At 57.7% G+C, this 18,440-nt stretch overlaps 4 protein-coding genes across 4 annotated transcripts; 3 read left to right on the top strand and 1 right to left on the bottom strand.

The window, feature by feature from the left end:
- Nucleotides 1-3,470: 3,470 nt before the first annotated feature.
- On the top strand, nt 3,471-5,445 carry DMA2 (E3 ubiquitin-protein ligase DMA2; the record flags this gene model as incomplete). The annotated part of the gene is made up of 3 exons (XM_032023939.2): nt 3,471-4,597; nt 4,647-4,743; nt 4,813-5,445. The coding sequence occupies 3 exons, from the start codon at nt 3,471-3,473 to the stop codon at nt 5,443-5,445; spliced, it is 1,857 nt and encodes a 618-aa protein (XP_031879320.2).
- Nucleotides 5,446-6,295: 850 nt separating this feature from the next.
- On the top strand, nt 6,296-8,068 carry mpp (Mitochondrial-processing peptidase subunit alpha; the record flags this gene model as incomplete). The annotated part of the gene is made up of 1 exon (XM_032023940.1): nt 6,296-8,068. The coding sequence occupies one exon, from the start codon at nt 6,296-6,298 to the stop codon at nt 8,066-8,068; it is 1,773 nt and encodes a 590-aa protein (XP_031879319.1).
- Nucleotides 8,069-8,681: 613 nt separating this feature from the next.
- On the bottom strand, nt 8,682-11,532 carry CGGC5_v001809 (Uncharacterized protein; the record flags this gene model as incomplete). Its single annotated transcript, XM_032023943.1, has 4 exons — nt 8,682-9,105; nt 9,161-9,440; nt 9,490-11,254; nt 11,323-11,532. The coding sequence occupies 4 exons, from the start codon at nt 11,530-11,532 to the stop codon at nt 8,682-8,684; spliced, it is 2,679 nt and encodes an 892-aa protein (XP_031879348.1).
- A 682-nt stretch (nt 11,533-12,214) lies between these two features.
- rrp5 (rRNA biogenesis protein rrp5) lies at nt 12,215-17,598 on the top strand (the record flags this gene model as incomplete). Its single annotated transcript, XM_032023944.1, has 2 exons — nt 12,215-16,993; nt 17,056-17,598. 2 exons carry the CDS (start codon nt 12,215-12,217, stop codon nt 17,596-17,598), a joined length of 5,322 nt encoding a protein of 1,773 aa, XP_031879272.1.
- Nucleotides 17,599-18,440: the final 842 nt, after the last annotated feature.

Genomic DNA, 18,440 nt, shown 5'->3' on the forward strand with positions numbered 1-18,440 from the left:
CGGACATGCAGGTGCAGATCCAACGAACCGGCCGGTGATGCTGGTGCCCTCGGAATGGTTGGCCGCACGTCAGAACCATTCCCGTCCGTGACAGCGGTGCGGTTGGCGGGAGACAAGCGGGCGGTTGAGTCTTGACGCCGCCATTGGCACGATGGGTGGACACTGGATGACTGATGGGCGGAAGGATGAGGTTGAAGATGAGCTGATGATGGGAATCTTGTTCCGCGGGTGTCGTGGGGGCATGGAGGTTGGTGCCATGGTGGTGGAGGAGGTGAGGGTGGAGCATGAGATGGGCAACGGCAGAGCCGGAAATAACGGCCAGTGAGGTGAGACGAATTGAACCCTTCTTTCGCCTCTGCCGATTTCTGCATCTGACGACATCTAAAACAGGGAAAGAGGGTTGGTTGGTTGCACGAGGGGAGGAGGAGAAGAGAACAGAGGTTCGGAGACTGCCGCATTCCACGGGTGACGGGAATCACGGGAAGGAACGTATCGTGGGATCGTGGGTTTTGTGAAGAAGCGACAGGTGCAACTGCATGCCTCGACATGATGGACGTTTCTCGTCGTCTCGTGTTGCAGCGCCGTGCTCGGTGCTCTCTGTCGAATCGCAACGGGCGAGACAAGAAAGAAGCGCGAATCAACGTCCCAGATTGCCGCGGTGGAAGGTGCAGCGGTGCATGATGCTCGGCCCTGCCTCGCTCCATCTGAGATCTTTCCGTGATCCCTCACCGATGGGCCGGTGTACCTCCGATGCCTGCTCGGAGCTTCTTTCCATCTCCTCGACTTTTGCAGTGTGTACGCACGCACGGCTCAGGATTACCTGGGATACCTTATTTCGTCCCCCTGCCTGTTTAGAGGAAAAAGACTCAACTTGACTTGACTTGACACTGACAGCCTGAGGTTCCTATTCGTGCCTAAGGAAGGTACCGTCCGCTTGCGGCGCCTTCTCTCCGTCAACAACCAGAACCAGAACCAGAGCTTTCCTTTCTTTTCTCCCAGCCTCCCGGAGCGGGCTGAGACTGAGACCTTTGACGCACATGACCAGGCCATGCCCTGTATCCCGCACCCAGCTGCTCTGTTCCCGTTGCTTCTTCGGGTATTCTGTACAGCTCGATGGCAGCGGCTTGTCTGGACCGGGAGCACTGATGCCCTGGTGCACCGGTGCACGCGCAACAAATCTCACGCGCAGGACGGGTTCCGTAGTAGATACCATGCAGTAGATATTCAAAGTACCTTACCTGTTGGAGGCTCTGTGCTCTTACGGATACTGAGGTGCGTCCTAGTGCAAGGTACGCAGGTACATGCCACACGGCTGCCACTTCCACCCAGACCTTCCCGTCGGTTCCAGGGTCCTTGCTTAGGCTCGGGAATTCGTCAGTGATCGTCGACTCAAGAGACAGACAGACGGCCACCCTCCGGACATTTGCCATCATCGGGGGCCACCACCATCATCATCAACATCACCGTCACCGTCGCCCTCGGTCACGGCATCTCCTCCCCTCCCCTCACCACCACCCACCGAACCGGCGAGCGACCACCGCAGCAGCAGTCAACCACCCCCGACCAGGGCTGCCCGCCGCCAGCGTCCAATCTCATCGCGGCCGCAACCTTAACCCCTGCTCATAAAAAACCAATTCGCCCTAGCCCGGCCTCTGTTTACCGGGCTAAACCCAAGGCAAAGAAAGCGACCCTCCGCCCAGGGTGCCAGGCTTCCCTGCAATTATTCAGAGGCTACACCCTCTCTGGGAGCCTGGGAGACAATCCTGGAGTCCTGGCCCTCGTTGCATCTCCTCCTGCTTGCCTCGAACGTCGTCATTATCTCCATCGACGCCCCCCTCTGCGCCGGGCAAAAGAGTGGCACGCGCGCCAAAGAAAACCTGACCGACTGGGCTGGACCCAACCCGGCCACTCGTGTTCTGTTCCTTCTGAACGAATACCCATCCCGTCCTGTTCAGGCCCTTGCAGTTGCAGTTGCTGTTGCTTCATCGACGGCCGGCAGGAAAGCAACATCGACATCACATCAACAACAACAACACACCCGAGCATTCGATTTGCATCACCCTTCCTTCTCCTGCAAGCAACCCAAGACCGCTCGCTGCCCTGCCAAGTCAAGCACGCACGCGAGAAACACCCTCCTAGCTCTTTGCATCCGCCAGTCGTCTCCCGCCTCCCGCCAAAAGGTACCCCGATTCAGAGCAGTCCTCGCCCGCTCTCGAGGTAACCTCACCGACAGCGCCTGCACGCCCAGTCCATCCTGCTGTCCGGGCCCTTCCCTACGCACACGCACTTGCCCCGACAGGGACTGCCTCTGACGCCTGCAACGACAGAGCAGAAGAGAGCGAGAGAGGAGAAAAAAAGGACTCGACGCCCGTCCTCTTGGCTGCCGACCAAAGTACTGGCCCCTTCCCGAATCCAGCCCATATTACCACAGACATCCAGCTCCAGCTGCATCTCGAGCAAGCAGCATTTCTGCTTCTTGCCTCTGCGTCTCCCAGGTTCAACTCTGCTCGGAACCTGAAGCAGCAAACAAGCTGGACCGGCACCAGGCACATCCAATTCTAAAAAGGCGTGCGGCGGCGACCCAGACTAAGAAAACCGCCTTTCCCCAGTCTCGCCAATCCCGGCCGCCACCTGCTCTGCTCGCCCGTCTACCGACCTAGGTCCGTCTACGGTAGCAGGTCCTTGGTTCTGGTCCATAATATCATCTACCGCCCGTCACCACCACCTCCTCCCAGAGTCTCTCGGACCTCCCTCCCTCTCATCTCTTCGACGATTTCTCCTTCGTCCCTTCGTCCAACCTCCCCCCGTCTCGCCCTCGCCCGTGTTACCTTGCGCCTTACGCTTGCGAATTAAGGTGACCGCCCTGCTTCTGGGGACAATCCGCGACATTCCAAGCAACCGCCTCTGCTGTATGCTTGCAGCGTAGCCTGTTTAGCTTTTGGCTCACTCCCTCGCTGCCACCCGCTGCCCTCCCCCTTTCGTCACACGTCAAGTCGCCCGTCGCCCTGGGGTTTCTTATTTCTTTTTTTGATACCCCTACTCTCTTTCTCAACCCTACCCGGATACCGAAAAAGACTCCCAGGGGAATTCAAACAAGTCCACCGTCCAGCATCGTGTCTTGGCTGTTGTTCTGAGTCCAGGGAAGCACCAGCGCCAGCACCAACGGCATACCACCAGACAGACCGCTGCCTGTCCATCTTGCTTTAGGCGCAAGCACTCGCATCACAGTGGTTCAAGCAAACCGCCTACTGCCTGCTAGTCACTCAGTCAGCCCGCACCCGAAACCCACGAGTCGAGTCGGCACCATTGCAACACACTACCAACTTGGCCTGCTTACCTGCCATTTCGGCCCTGCTGCCACTACCTGATTCTGATTACATTGCCAGAACCCTTTGGGCCCTTTGGCGAGAAAAAAAGGACCAGCACCAATACAGCCCGCCGCCCACTTCTCACCCCCCTCGAAGCCTCAAATGTTTACACAACCAGTCTCATCGCCACCAACCGTGGGCCCCGTGCCGACGTCTGTCACTAATCCCACCTCGCCCTCGGTGCGGTCCAGTCGCTTGCGAGGCCTTAGTTATCTCCGCAATTACACCCAAAATCACCTGCTCTCCAGGGAGCACAGCAGTCAGGGTTCCAGTTCTCCAACTTCGAATTCCCACGCCCACTCCCACTTTCACCACAACACCAACACCAACTCTCACTCACACTCTCAGACCCAAACTCAAACTCAAAGCCAAACCCAGAACTCCCGCACCTCTGCTGCTCGTCCGACCCCGAGTCTGCACCGCTCCCTCAGCTACTCGCCCACATCGGCCCCTCGTCGTGCTGACACCGACCCAAACCTCAACCCGCTCTCCCTTGTCGCCTCGCTGCAGGAGCCCCCATCGTCAGTCTCTGCCGCAAACAGATCTTCGACCACACCCTCCTCGCCAGCCGTGGAGCGACCGCAAGTTGATGCGCTCCCGCCCCTCCTCGACGACCCCATCGCGAGCAGCAGCAGTAGCAGCAGTGTTCAATCCGCGCCGCAAGTTGGGCAGCCATCTCAGCCTCACGTTGATACCGAATCGGCCAACATGACGAGAGCACGCGCTTCCACGACGGGCGATGCCGTGCCCAAGGCATCGTCCCCTGTGCCCGACAGCCTTCCCTCGATCCGCTTCTCGGCCTACTACGACCCCCGCGCAACGCGCCCGAGCCTGACGTTCCCGCCCGTATCGCGAACTTTGCCTGGCGGCAACGAGATCATTCGGGTTGGCCGCTACTCGGAGCGAGACAACCAGCCGCCCGTGCCTGCCAACACCCCTTCGGCCGCCCCGGTGGGCTTTAAAAGCAAGGTTGTCAGTCGACGACACTGCGAATTTTGGTACGAGGATGGGAAATGGTACATCAAAGACGTCAAAAGTTCCTCGGGCACTTTCCTCAACCACATCCGCCTCAGCCCTCCCGGCACGGAGTCGAAGCCGTTTCCCGTTAACGATGGCGACATCGTGCAGTTGGGTATCGACTTCAAGGGCGGTGAGGAAATGATTTTTCGCTGCGTGAAAATGAGGCTGGAGCTCAACCGTGGCTGGCAAAACAAGCTCAACACTTTCAAGTATGTTTTCCGCCATATGTAGTCGATTTCGTGCACTAACGTGGTATAGCATGGCAACACACAAGCGTCTACGAAATATGACTTCTGCCAACTCGGCAAATTCTTCATCGACCCAGGACTGTTCCATTTGTCTCAACTCAATCGCGGTATGTAGCCGGCATGCATGCATTGATTCCCCACATCGCGTGCCAGCATAGAGACTAACGATCTTTCAGCCATGCCAGTGCCTGTTCGTGGCGCCTTGCTCGCACACCTGGCATTTCAAGTGCATCCGCTCTCTATTGAATTCCCCACAATATCCCATTTTCGTGTGTCCGAACTGCCGCATGGCTGCCGACCTCGAGGCGGACATTGAGGATCCTGCAGAAGACTGGGAGCAAATGGACGAAGACGAGGAGCTTGAGCAGAAGGAGGAGGCCAACGACAAGGCCGTGGTTCCAAGCGACCCTCTCCCCGCCCCCGTCGCGGTTTCGGCAGAAAGCTCGCGGCCTGTGTTGCCTGAGATTGGCACCGAGCCTGATGCTATGGATTTCACCGTGGCCTTGGATCGGGCACGCACCATGGCCGAGATGCCTCCACCGCAATCGGTTGCTCCCCACGCCACTATTGAACCTGTCCCGATTCCTTCGGTCGGGCCATCACAAGCGGCCGCTCCACGTACTGGCCGTGACACCCGGACGCCTTCCCCCATTGGAAACCACCTGACGAACGGTACTGAAGGTCCCATCACCCCGCGTAACGACGCCGGGCCATGGGTATTTGATGGAAGCGCCGGTCGCCGTGCTGCGGAAGCTGCCAACGGGATGAGAAGCCTTGACGAGGCTGCAGAGATGGACGTTGACCGGTAGAACCGGTCCCGGCATGATGAGTCCGTCACGGGCTGCCGAAAGCGGGATTCAAGTTTGATGTTAACGGATATTGAAAGGGCTTCATCAACGGAGTCTAGGAAGAGACCGGCTGCATGAGCGACGCGTAGGATGGTGTAAGGCGTTTTGATGCATTGTGGAGCGAACTCTGCTCGCTAAACCGGAACAGAGTTGTTTTTCATTGTGGCGCTGGCTGGGGCAAGGAATGTTGGGCGGCAGAGAATGGTTCATACAACAGCGACGGCTTTACATGACCATGGAGCGTTGGCATTCCGGAGGTCATTTATAGCATCACATTAATACAGCGAGAACGCGGCATAAGCCACCAGATTTTCAAAATTCGTCACTCCTATCACTTATTCGTACCAACCGATGTATAGCTGGAAGATGCTCATTGCCCCATCTGGGGTCCAGCCTGCATGGGATGCCGCTGAGGAACTCATCCCTGAGATCAGTCATATCTCAAAAAGACGGCCAACATGCTTATTTCATCTAGTATGTCTCGAGGTTCGCTCCTTCGCGAGAGGCTGTCAGCAGGACGAGGAGAAGGGTCCGGATGACGTCTTCCAGCTGCATGCAACGACTGGTCGCTGATTGGCTCACACGGCTGGCCAGGGTCCCGATACCTCCGATGGCGATAAGACCGATAAGGAAGATCAAGAATTCCCGGGCGGCAGCAAACCAGCTTTCCGAGAGCAGCGAACTTTTCCCAGGCCCTCGCCATCGCGGAAAACCCACCCCCACCCGCCATCTCAACCTCAACTCTCCTCTCCCCGCCGCCCCGGGTTGACGAATTCGAAAACTCCCACCCATATACACAACACACATTGCGATGCTTCGAACATTAGCGACGCGCCTCCCGAGGCGCACCATCGCCGCAGCAGCGCCGGCCTCAAGACTCACCACTTCCGCACTCCGCACCACCACCCGGGCACTATCAACAACACCACCAACACTAAAGGCCCTTTCTCGCGGACCGAAAAACGTCAAGATCGACGCCATTCCCAAGGAACCGACGGACCTCGACGCGATCACGACGCTGCCCAACGGCCTGCGCGTCGCCTCGGAGGCGCTGCCGGGCTCCTTCTCGGGCGTGGGCGTGTACGTCGACGCCGGCTCGCGGTACGAGGACGCCGGCCTGCGCGGCGTCAGCCACATCATGGACCGCCTGGCCTTCAAGAGCACGTCCGGCCGCTCGGCGGATGACATGATCGAGCAGGTCGAGGCCTTGGGGGGGAGCATCCAGTGCGCGAGCTCCCGCGAGAGCATGATGTACCAGGCCGCCAGCTTCAACGGCGCCGTGCCGACGACGATTGGGCTGCTAGCCGAGACGATCCGCGACCCGAACCTGACGGAGGAGGAGATTGCGGAGCAGCTGCTCACGGCGGAGTACGAGATCAACGAGATCTGGAGCAAGCCGGAGCTGATCCTGCCGGAGCTCGTGCACACGGCGGCGTTCAAGGATAATACGCTGGGCAACCCGCTGCTGTGCCCGGAGGACAGGCTGGGTGCGATTTCGCGGGAGACGATATTGCGGTACCGCGATCTGTTCTACCGCCCGGAGCGCATCGTGGTTGCGTTTGCTGGTGTTGAGCACGGCGAGGCTGTGCAGCTCGCGGAGCAGTACTTTGGCGACATGAAGGCTTCAGAACCCACGCTCTCCCGCACCGGCTCAGAAACCTCCATCTCAGACGCCTCGTCCTTCGCTTCCTCAACATCCTCCTCCTCCTCCTCGCCCTCCCCCGTCCAACAACCCTCCAAGCTCCTCTCCAAAGTCCCCTTCTTCAAAAACCTCTCCACCTCCGCCCCCGCCAACGCCGACGTCCTCACCTCCTCCACCCCCTTAACCCACGATATCAACGCCCCCGCCCGCTACACCGGCGGCTTCCTCTCCCTCCCGCCCCAGCCCCCGTCCAACAACCCCAGCAACCCCAACTACACCCACATCCACCTCGCCTTCGAGGGCCTGCCCATCAACTCGGACGACATCTACGCCCTCGCGACCCTCCAAACCCTCCTCGGCGGCGGCGGCTCCTTCTCCGCCGGCGGCCCCGGCAAGGGCATGTACTCGCGCCTCTACACCAACGTGCTCAACCAGCACGGCTGGGTCGAGTCGTGCGTCGCCTTCAACCACTCCTACACCGACTCCGGCCTCTTCGGCATTTCTGCCAGTTGCATCCCCGGCCGCACCGCCTCCATGCTCGACGTCATGTGCCGCGAGCTGCGCGCGCTCACGCTCGACACGGGCTTCTCGGCGCTCAAGAAGGGCGAGGTCGACCGCGCCAAGAACCAGCTGCGCAGCTCGCTGCTGATGAACCTCGAGAGCCGCATGGTCGAGCTCGAGGACCTGGGCAGGCAGGTCCAGGTGCACGGGCGCAAGATCCCCGTGACGGACATGTGCCGCAAGATCGAGGCGCTGACGGTCGAGGACCTGCGGCGCGTGGCGCGGGTGGTGGTCGGCGGGATGGTGGAGAACGCGGGCCGGGGCAGCGGCGCGCCGACGGTTGTGCTGCAGGAGGCGCAGGCGCACGGCGTGAGCACGCATTCGTTGACGTGGGAGGCTATCCAGAATACGATTCATGACTGGCAGCTGGGTAAGAGGTGAAGGTGAAGACTGAAGGACGAGGGATGTGTGTGTGTGTGTTTCCCGCGTTGCAGGAAAATAGATGAGTGGTGCGCTAGATTTGCTAGACGCGATTAGAATGGCAGAGGCCATTTTTTGTACCATATGAAGAGGGAAGGAGAATCCGTGTAAAAGTAATGGTTGGCTGACGTTTTCTTCGTAAAAGACGAAAAGAAAAGTTATCATGATTGGGCTGAGAGGACGCCCGGTTAGTTGTAGACATCTCATGACTTATAACAATCACATCTATTGAGAATGCCGTGTTAGTTGAGTGAGTGACTAAGATATCCAGGCCAAAGTCACGATAGTAGCGTATATGAGATCAAATAAAATCCGTGGGCTGACATTTGATAGAAAAAATGAAAGTCTTTGGTATATTGTATCTGGTCTCCTGTAATAAGCAGTGCGCGAACACCATGCATCATTTCCCGCTTCCCTCAGTCGTGTAATAAGTTCTAGGTTGTTACATCTTGCGAGTAATCAAAAACGCCTTCTCCGTCTGGATTGTATCCTCCCTGACAATGACCAATTACGCCTAATACGGTGAAAGCAACCAAAACAAAAGAAAACGAGCGCGGCGGTTGTTGGTGATACATTACAACTTGGACCGGATAGCCTCAAGCCGGTACTTGACATCCTTCAGCGCCTTGGTGACGGGCTTCCAGTCGTCAAACTGCCTCAGCAGCTCCTCTGTCTCGGACGACAGCTCGGTGCGGACAAAGTCCTCCTCCAGCAGGCCGCGCATAATCCAGGGGAGGTGGTACGGGTTCGGGTTCGCAAGGGAAGAGCCGGCGTCGCGGCGGTGGGCGACGGTGGCGGGGACGTTGGGCTTGACGTCGGCGGTCTCGAGGGCGTGGGCGACGGCGAGATCGTACACCTGGTCGTCGTAGTAGAGGCGGGAGTGGCCCTCGCCCGAGTAGAGGCTGCCGGCGAGCGGGGTGGAGAGTTCGCGCACAAGGCCGTGGTCTGAGACGCCGAGGTTGCGGAGTTTGAGGGCGAAGCCGACGAGATGGGCGATGCTGGTTTGGGTGTTAGATGAGAAACTTTGAAAATAAGAAGAGGTGGGGGACTCACAAGTCTGGGGCGTGGATACGGCCGTCGATGAAGACGGCGCGGTAGATGTAGGGATGAGAGGCGGGGGAGTAAATTGCGGATTCCATTGGGACGAGTTGGTCGTCTATGCTGCCGATATATGTCATTCTGACGCCGTAATGGAGGACTTCTTTAAGTGCGTTTTCGTATTTCTTGGAGACTTCGCTGTCTGGGTTGGAGAATTCCCAGAGCTCGTTGGCGGAGCCCATTAGGATGCCCATGCTGGACTTGTAGTCGGGGAATGGGCCTAGAGAGACTCCAGCTGTGAGGTATTAGCATGTGATTTGCGAGAGAGTTCCTAGCAGACTCACCCATCGCGCAGACACCGATCTTGGCGTTCGTGATGATGCCTAGGTCTATGAGCTTTGCCAGCAGCATGGTTGCGACAGGGACGCCTTGAGAGTGGCATGCCAAAATGATGAGGTCTGCGTTGCGGATCTGCTCGATCCAGTTAAGAAGGAGCTTCCACAAGTTGTCTACTCTATCTCCAATTCTGCCCTCGCCTTCCAGGGCAATCTTCTCAATCTCGCAGTCGGAGCACCCGTGGGCGTCTGCCCATCTGCCGATAGCTTCGGCACAGAGACTTGCAAAGCGAAGCGAAGTCCCCGTAGGCTGTCCTACCATGGGACGGAGATACGTTGCCGGGAACAAGCCGTGGACTCCGATGGCGAGGGCTTTCTTGATCTTTGGTGTTTCTTTTACTCTATAAACGTGGTTTGCGGGAGGTTGCTGGTTCCGTAAAAGCAGGGATGTGATCTGTTTAATGATCGATGGGTTGTCCTTCATCCGGTATGTGCTTCCAAATGAAGGCAGCAAAAGATTGGGTGGCGTTGACTTTGATGGGGTCTCTTGGCTGGTACCCTTTGGGGTTCCCGGCTTGAGGGGCGGTTCCTTTGGTGTCTTGTCGGTGATTGAGGCTCTTGAAGACGCAGCCGAATCGGGACGTGTAGGCGTTTCTGGCCTCGCCTGAACATCGATCTCCATCGACTGGGGCCGGACTCTCTTACTCTTCCTACCAAAAGTCGACGGCGCAGATGCAATGCCCGACTTGATACTTTTGGCGGGTTTCGTATCTTTCGAGGCCTTTGCGTCCTTGACATCCTTCAAGACGCTGCCCCGCTCGGATTGTTCCACACTTGTTCTCTCCGGATGTGCTTCTGAGCCTTGACCCATGACTGCAAGCTCACCAGATTCCGGCTGAGGCTTGGCATTTTTGGCGCCGTCAGATTTTGTCCGGCTTTCTCTGGACCAAAATGCCCACGTTGAGCCGGCTGATGGCGGTTTCTGGGCGTCTTGCTTAGAGGCATCTTGCTTGGGAGCATCCGGTTTTGGCGGCGGGGCATCCTCCATCACTACGTCTTCTGGCTCTTTTGCAGGTGGTTCAGTGGTGTTGGTTGGCTGATCTGGTTCTATCGGCTTAGCGGTAGCGGGATCTGCGATCACAGGCGGCTCTGCAGACGTGCTGGAGTACCAAAACCCAAACCAAGATGTCGTCGTCGGTGTCGGTGAAGCTGCCGCGGCCTGGTGGGTTTGCTCGGGTGCTGGCACCTCGGCAGGCGGTGGTTGCTGCGGTTCTGGCTCTTTCGGGGGTTCTTCCACTTTTGGTGGCTCCTCAGTGGGTGCCGGTGCTGCAGCTTGTGCATCTGTCGGCGGCGCGCGCCCCAGCCAACCAAACCAACTTGATGCCGTCACGGGCCGTGGTGGATTCTGATCGTCCGTCGCGGCCTTCCCAGCGTCGTCGGATTTTGCCGGCGTTTCCTGCGGTGGTGGTGATGGATCCGCGGTTCCAGCCTGCGAGTTCGTCGTCTCGTTATCTGTCTTGTTTATTGTTGTTGTGGCGGCGCTCTCCTCTGCCACTGCACCGTTCTCGGGAATCTGGGGTAGCGACACGGACGAGTCAGCGGGACCGTCGAAGCTCGCGGTATCGATGCTCTTTTTCGTATCGAAACGTCGGAAATCGGGGGTGCTGGATGGCTTCAGGGTGCCTCCAAAGATCGTTTCGCGGGCAAGCTGCGTTGATGCGGAGGACTTGGGGGCGCGCGGCCAGGAGCCGTACCAACTCCTCGCTTTGCGGACCTGCACCATGCTGTTTAGACTTTTGCGCCAGAGCATGTCACAACTCAACAAAAATGGTGAGGCAATACCTGTTTCTGGGAGTCTGGCTTGGTGTTCTTCGTTTCGCTGCCGCTCCTGTCTCTCGCCATCGGAACCTCTCGCGGTGGCCGGTGGACGGGCTCTGAGACGGCCGTGACCTGTGACGTAGCCGATGTTGCTGTCGCAGGGGCGATTGCGGCAGGTGGGTTGGATGAACTTGGCTCTGATGGGTTGGGTCGCTGGCGCTTTCTAGGAGACATTTCGCGGGGAGGGCAGCTTTTAGTCGTGGTTAAAAGTCTGGTCGGCAGCTGGGAAGTCAATCTGCCGCATGTTCGTTTTAAGAATTCGTCATTGGGAGGGGATGGTGGAAGATGTGAGAAGAAGGGATGACATTAATTAGGAGCTGCTGGCCTTATTGTTGTTGATTACCCTCCGGGCCTACCTACTTTCAACTGACGGGAGGTACTTAGCAGGCAGGTAGGTACCTTGGGCAGGCTGCCTAGCGGGGTGCGTCCGTGTTTTGCGCTGCGTTTGGCTAGGATCCCGTGGTGAGCGCTACCTGGGCCGACCGACCCCTCCAAATGACCCCCAAATGACACTGAAAGTCGCCCACACCTGCGCGTCTGCTCTTCTGATTAGATAACCGTCGGTGGCCATTGGAGTGGCGGCGGAGGAGACGACGCTAAGGTGCGTGTTCGTTCGCTGCGCAAGCCGAGGCGTGCCGTCCAGTCCCACCAATCCCCACCCGGTGCTCCGATAAGAAGTGTGTTATCGTTATCGCTTATCGCCCTGCATCCCGCCCCGAAAAATCAAAAAAATTCAAGTGGAGCCATCGCAAAGAGAGAGAAGTCCCTACTCTTTTTTTTCTGTTCCGCTCTGCAAAACACCGAGTCCAGGACTGATGCAAGCAATTGCACCTGGTTTTTGGGCGCAACACACAACATGAGCTCACTCAAGAGAAAGGATGCCCCCGGGGGTACTCCTCCGTCAAAGTCCGCCAAGTCCACAAAGGCATCACGCCCCTCGAAGCGCGACACTCCCACCAAGGACCGCAAGCAGGACGGCGGTAAGGACAAGAAGTCGAGGGAAGAGGCACCGGCACCCAAGGCCCCGACCGTATCGAGACTCCTCAAGGATGAGGAGCCTTTGTTCCCTCGTGGCGGCGGCAGCGTCCTGACGCCCCTCGAGCAGAAGCAGATCACAATGGAGGCAAAGGCAGACGCCGCCAAGGAAGACGCCGAGTTCGACGTCAACGAGAAGAGCAAGGCAAAGAAGGAGAAGAGGAGGAAGGCCAAGGAGGCCAAGGATACGGACGCGAAGCATGCTCGCGACGAGGATGCCGTCAAAATTGAGGGTCTGAACTTCAAGCGTCTGGTCAAGGGCTCCCTCGTCCTCGGTCAGATCAGCCACATCGACCCCGTCCAGCTCACGATCGCCCTGCCGAACAACCTGACGGGCCACGTCTCGATCGCCTCAATCTCAGATACCATCAATGCGAAACTGGATGGCGCCATGGAGACCTCCGACAACGAGAGCGAAGACGAAGACGAGGAGGACGATGTCGACCTGAAGTCCATGTTCAGGATCGGCCAATACGTCCGCGCATACGTTCTTTCGACCTCCGACGACACAGCCGGCGGAAAGGCCAAGAGACGCATCGAACTTTCTTTAAGACCTGTCGACACCAACACCGGTCTTTCGAGCGATGATGTTGTGGCCAATGTTACCCTCATGGCCTCTATCGCGAGCGTGCAGGATCACGGCTACGAGATGAACTTGGGAATCGATGGAGACCTGAAGGGCTTCCTGTCCAAGAAGGAGGTCGGACCCGGCATGGATGAGGCCAGCCTCCGCCCTGGCGCTGTCTGCCTCTGCGTTGTCAAGGGCGTCACCGGTATCGTTGTCCAGCTCTCCGCCGACCCCCAGAAGCTCGGCAACACCTCCAACGTCGCGTCGAATGCCCCTACGATCAACTCATTCCTCCCCGGAACCCTGGCCGATGTCCTTCTTACGGAAGTCACAAAGAGAGGTCTCCAGGGTAAGCTTTTGGGTCACTTGCCCGTCACTGCCGACCTGATCCACTCCGGTGTTGGCCCCGATGGCGTCGATCTTGATGCCAAGTACAAGGTCGGTGGCCGCGTTAAGGCGCGCATCATCTGCAACTTCCCGGCCGCCAAAGAGCCCAAGCTCGGTATCTCGCTGCTGCCTCACATCAACAACCTACAGTCAAAGTCTTCGGGCAAGGGCAGCAGAGCGAAGGCCCCTCTCGACTTGCTTCCCATCGCCGCTTTCGCCGAGACTTGCACTGTGCGCCAGGTCGAGCCCGATATTGGTCTGTATGTCGACACTGGCGTGCCCGGTATTTCTGGTTTTGTGCATATTTCTCGCGTCAAGGATGGCAAGGTCGATGCTCTCTACGAGAGCAGTGGGCCTTTCAAGGTCGGCACGACCCATCGTGGCAGAGTCGTTGGCTACAGTCCCCTCGATGGCATGTTCCTCCTGTCGTTTGAGAAGTCGGTCCTTGACCAGGCTTTCATTCGTCTTGAGGATGTCCCTATCGGCCAGATTGTATCCGGCAAGATTGAGAAGATGATTATTGGCGAGAATGGTGTTAGCGGTCTGATTGTCAAGCTTGCGGAGAACATTGCCGGTTACGTTCATGAGTCTCACTTTGCCGATGTCAAGCTCCAGCACCCCGAGAAGAAGTTCAGAGAGGGGATGGAGGTCAAGGCGCGTGTGCTCTCTGTGAGGCTGCGCAAGCATCAGCTCCGTCTGACCCTGAAGAAATCGCTCGTCAGCTCCGACTCTACCATCATCAAGAACTACGATGACGTCGAGGTTGACATGCAGACACCTGGTACTATTACCTCCGTCAGCGCAGATGGTGCTCGTCTTGAGTTCTTCGGCGACGTCAGGGGTTTCCTTCCCGTGTCACAGATGAGTGAGGCTTACATCAAGGACCCAAGGGAACACTTCCGCGCCGGTCAGGTCGTCAGTGTGCACGTCTTGAGCGTTGTACCCGAGGAGCGTAGGCTCGTCGTCTCTTGCAAGGATCCCTCAGCTTTCGGCCTCGACAAGCAGGCTGCGCTGAAGGCCCTCAAAATTGGCGACCTTGTCTCTGCCAAGGTCTCCCAAAAGACTGAAGATGAGGTCTTTGTTGACCTCGAGGAGAGCGGACTCAAGGCCATTATTCGCGTTGGTCACCTGACGGACAAGTCTGCCAGCAAGACCGAGGCAGCCCTGAAGCGCATTCGCGTTGGCCAGACACTGACGGATCTCATGGTCCTGGACAAGAACGAGCGACGCCGTGCTGTCATTCTGACCCAGAAGCCCAGCTTTATCGAAGCCAGCAAGAACGGAAAGCTTCTGTCCAGCTACGATGATGTCACTGTTGGTGCAGTTGCGCCTGCCTACGTGAGGGAAATTGGCCCCTTTGCCGTTTACGTTCAGTTTGGCGGCAACCTGACCGCTATTCTGCCCAAGTCTAAGCTCGACAGGGAGGTGCAGGAGAAGGCATCATTCGGTATGCGCAAGCACCAGTCTGTTGAGGTCAAGATCGTGTCCTCCAACCCCGAGCAGAAGCGCATCATCGTCGCGCCTTCATCTGCGGTAGAACCTGAGAAGGTCCCAGCCGCTGCGGCCCTGAATTCCGTCGATGAGAAGATCCGCAACGTCAACGACGTCGCCCTGGGAACCACCATGGACGCGAAGGTTGCCTCTGTCAAGGCCACCCAGATCAACGTCAAGGTCGCCGACAACATCCAAGGCCGTATTGATGTTTCCCAATTTTTCGACAACTGGGAAGACATCGTCGACAAGAAGATTCCTCTCAAGAAGATCAAGGTCGACGAAATCATCCGCGTCCGCGCCATCGGAATCCACGACTCCAAGAACTACCGCTTCCTGCCTTTCTCTCACCGTTCGACACACTCCATCATCGAGCTCACCGCCAAGAAGAGCGACGTCGAGGCCAAGGAGGTCGACCTTCTTTCTTACGATAAGTTAAAGGTTGGCGATTCCCACATTGCTTTCGTCAACAACCACGGCAAGAACTGTCTCTGGGTCAACCTGTCACCTACTGTCCGCGGAAGAATCAGCATTATGGAGGTTTCTGATGATCTGTCTCACGCCGGCAACCTGGAAAAGTACTTCCCGGTGGGATCCGCCCTGAAGGTCAAGGTTGTGTCTGTCGATGCTGAGAAGGGCCATCTGGACTTGTCCTCTCGTTCATCATCTGGTACCAGCGAGATCAAGTGGGACTCCCTCAAGAAGAACCAGATCCTTCCTGGAAGAGTCACCAAGGTCAACGACCGTCAGCTGATGATCAAGCTCAGCGACGCTGTTTCCGGTCCTGTCCACCTGGTTGATCTCTGTGACGACTACGACGAGGCCAACACCCTCAAGTTCAACAAGGGTGAGATCATCAGAGTGTCTGTTGTTGAGGTTGACAAGAGCAACAAGAGGCTCAGGCTGTCTACCCGCCCTTCCCGTATCTTGAGCTCTACATCACCTGTTGCCGACCGCGAAATCACATCTCTGGCGCAGCTCACCTCTGGAGACATTGTCCGCGGCTTTGTGAAGAACGTCGCAGACAACGGTGTCTTTGTTCAGCTTGGAGGCAGCATCTCTGCTCTGGTGAAGATCGCCAACCTGTCTGACCGTTATATCAAGGACTGGAAGGGCAGCTTCCAGGTCGACCAGCTGGTCAAGGGTCGTGTCATCAGCATCGACACTGCTATCAACAAGATCGAGTTGAGTCTCAAGGCCTCTGTCGTCGAGAACGACTACACCCCTCCTATCACATGGAAGGATATCAAGGAGAGCCAGATCGTCACCGGCAAGGTTCGCAAGGTGGAGGAGTTTGGTGCTTTTATTGTCGTTGACAACTCAACAAACGTCAGTGGTCTGTGCCACCGCAGCGAGATGGCGGAGAAGCCTGTGGAAGACGCCCGCAAGCTCTACAACGAGGGCGATGTTGTCAAGGCGAAGGTCATCTCTATTGATGACGAGAAGCGACGTATTACTTTCAGCCTGAAGCCGAGCCACTTCGACGAGGACAGCGACATGGATGATGTTGACGGAGGCGCCGAGCTCGACAGCGATGATGACTCGGATGTTGATATGGGCGAGGGCGTTCAGTTCACGATTACCGGAACGGACAACATGGATGATTCTGATGAGGAGGAGGATTCTGATGCCGAGGAAAGCGATGTCGAGATGGAGGAGGCGCCCGCGAAGGGCAAGGGTCTCAGCGCCGGCAAGTACGACTGGACAGGCGACGCTTTCGACGACGAGGAGGAACCAGCCGAGGGCAAGAAGTCCAAGGCATCTGAGAAGAAGGAGAAGAAGAAGGGAGGCGAGATCCAAGTCGACCGCACTGGCGACCTCGACGCACACGGTCCCCAGACCGCGACCGACTACGAGCGACTTCTGCTGGGTCAGCCTGACTCGTCACAGCTCTGGATCGAGTACATGGCGCTGCAGATGAAGGTCAGCGAGCTCTCCAAGGCTCGCGAGATCGCCGAGCGTGCCATCAAGACCATCAACATCCGCGAGCAGACCGAGAAGCTCAACGTATGGATCGCCTACCTCAACCTGGAGGTTGCCTACGGCACCAAGACTTCCACCGACGAGGTCTTCAAGCGTGCGTGCCAGTACAACGATGAGCAGGAGGTCCACGAGCGCCTGGCCAGCATCTACATCCAGTCCGGCAAGCTCAAGGTAAGAAAAACACTCCCCCAAAGAGATACAACAAGAACCAAGGCTAACGCATCGGGTTACAGCAAGCGGACGATGTCTTCCAATCGCTCGTCAACAAGTTCAAGTCAAAGTCCCCCGACGTGTGGGTGAACTACGCCCACTTCCTGCACGTGACGATGAACGAGCCCGACAGGGCGCGCGCGCTCCTCCCCCGTGCGACGCAGGCGCTCGAGCAGCGCCACACCGCGCAGCTGATGGCCCGGTTCGCCGCCCTCGAGTTCAAGTCGCCCAACGGCGACGCGGAGCGTGGCCGTACGACGTTCGAGACGATCTTGGCGACGTGGCCGAAGCGGTTCGACTTCTGGGGCCAGCTCATCGACCTCGAGCTCTCGGCCGCGGAGCCGGACGCCACGGCCATCAGGGACGTCTTCGAGAGGGGCACCAAGGCGAAGGGCCTCAAGGCCAAGAAGGCCGAGAAGTGGTTCAAGCGGTGGGCCGACTGGGAGGAGAAGCTCGACCCGAAGGGCCGGGAGAAGGTGATGGCCAAGGCGAAGGAGTGGGTCGCGGCCAAGAAGGCGGCGGCGGCTGCGGCGGCGGCTGCGGAGGAGGAAGAGGACGACGAGTAAGAATACTTTGATTTGAAAAGGAAAAGTTCTTTGGGCGGTAATGAAAAACAACATGCATGAGGGGTTTTTGGCCAGCCTTGTCGGCCCCCTCCTCCTTGTCACCCTCGGATTAGACCGGGGTATTTTTTTTATGTGTCAAAAATATCAGTTCACATTTTCAACGGCATAATGATTACTACGGGCATGTGTGATGCATTTGCAAGAAACCAATAGCACCAGGGCAGCTGACTCTTGGCCGCTTCGCGCATACAGCTCACCTAGGTACAACTCTGCTTTACCTGCTCAGCCCGCCTCCAAGAGGTTTGGCGCCGTGGGTTGGGTGAGGACTTTGCCTGCCCGGTCTGCGAACCCCCGAGATCGACGCCGGGATCCATATTGTTTTCCTTCTTGTTCCAGCATCGCACCGGCGGAGCCACAGTCTCGGGAAGCTTCCAGTCAGGGCCGCATTCAGATGATGTGAGATGTGAGGCCGTCTCCTGGCCATCTTGAACGACTGCTTACCTTACGTTAGGTTAGGGACGGAACATCAGGCATGCGTTTCCAATCATTTTCATCGTAAGGTTTGCATCCTGGGCGATTTCTCTGTCCATGGCGAGAAGAATCGGGCTGTCCAGCATGGCATGGCAACACAAGCTTGGCCGATACTCACAGCTGTCTATCGATAGTCCATCAGCCCAGAAATCACAACAGCTGCAGACCTCGGTCTTGAGTTGAGCCAGGCTTACCGGCCTGCCCTGCCCTGCCCATGTGGCCGACCAGATGACTGGATGCGCGACGGTGAGGCGGGATCCTGGTGACCTAATGAGATCGATGCTGGTTCGATGCAGCTGGAGGGATTCCCA

The sequence above is a fragment of the Colletotrichum fructicola genome (assembly GCF_000319635.2).
Source record: "Colletotrichum fructicola Nara gc5 chromosome Unknown KSG_Nara_v1_contig01, whole genome shotgun sequence".
In the NCBI taxonomy this organism is placed as follows: Eukaryota; Fungi; Ascomycota; class Sordariomycetes; order Glomerellales; family Glomerellaceae; genus Colletotrichum; species Colletotrichum fructicola.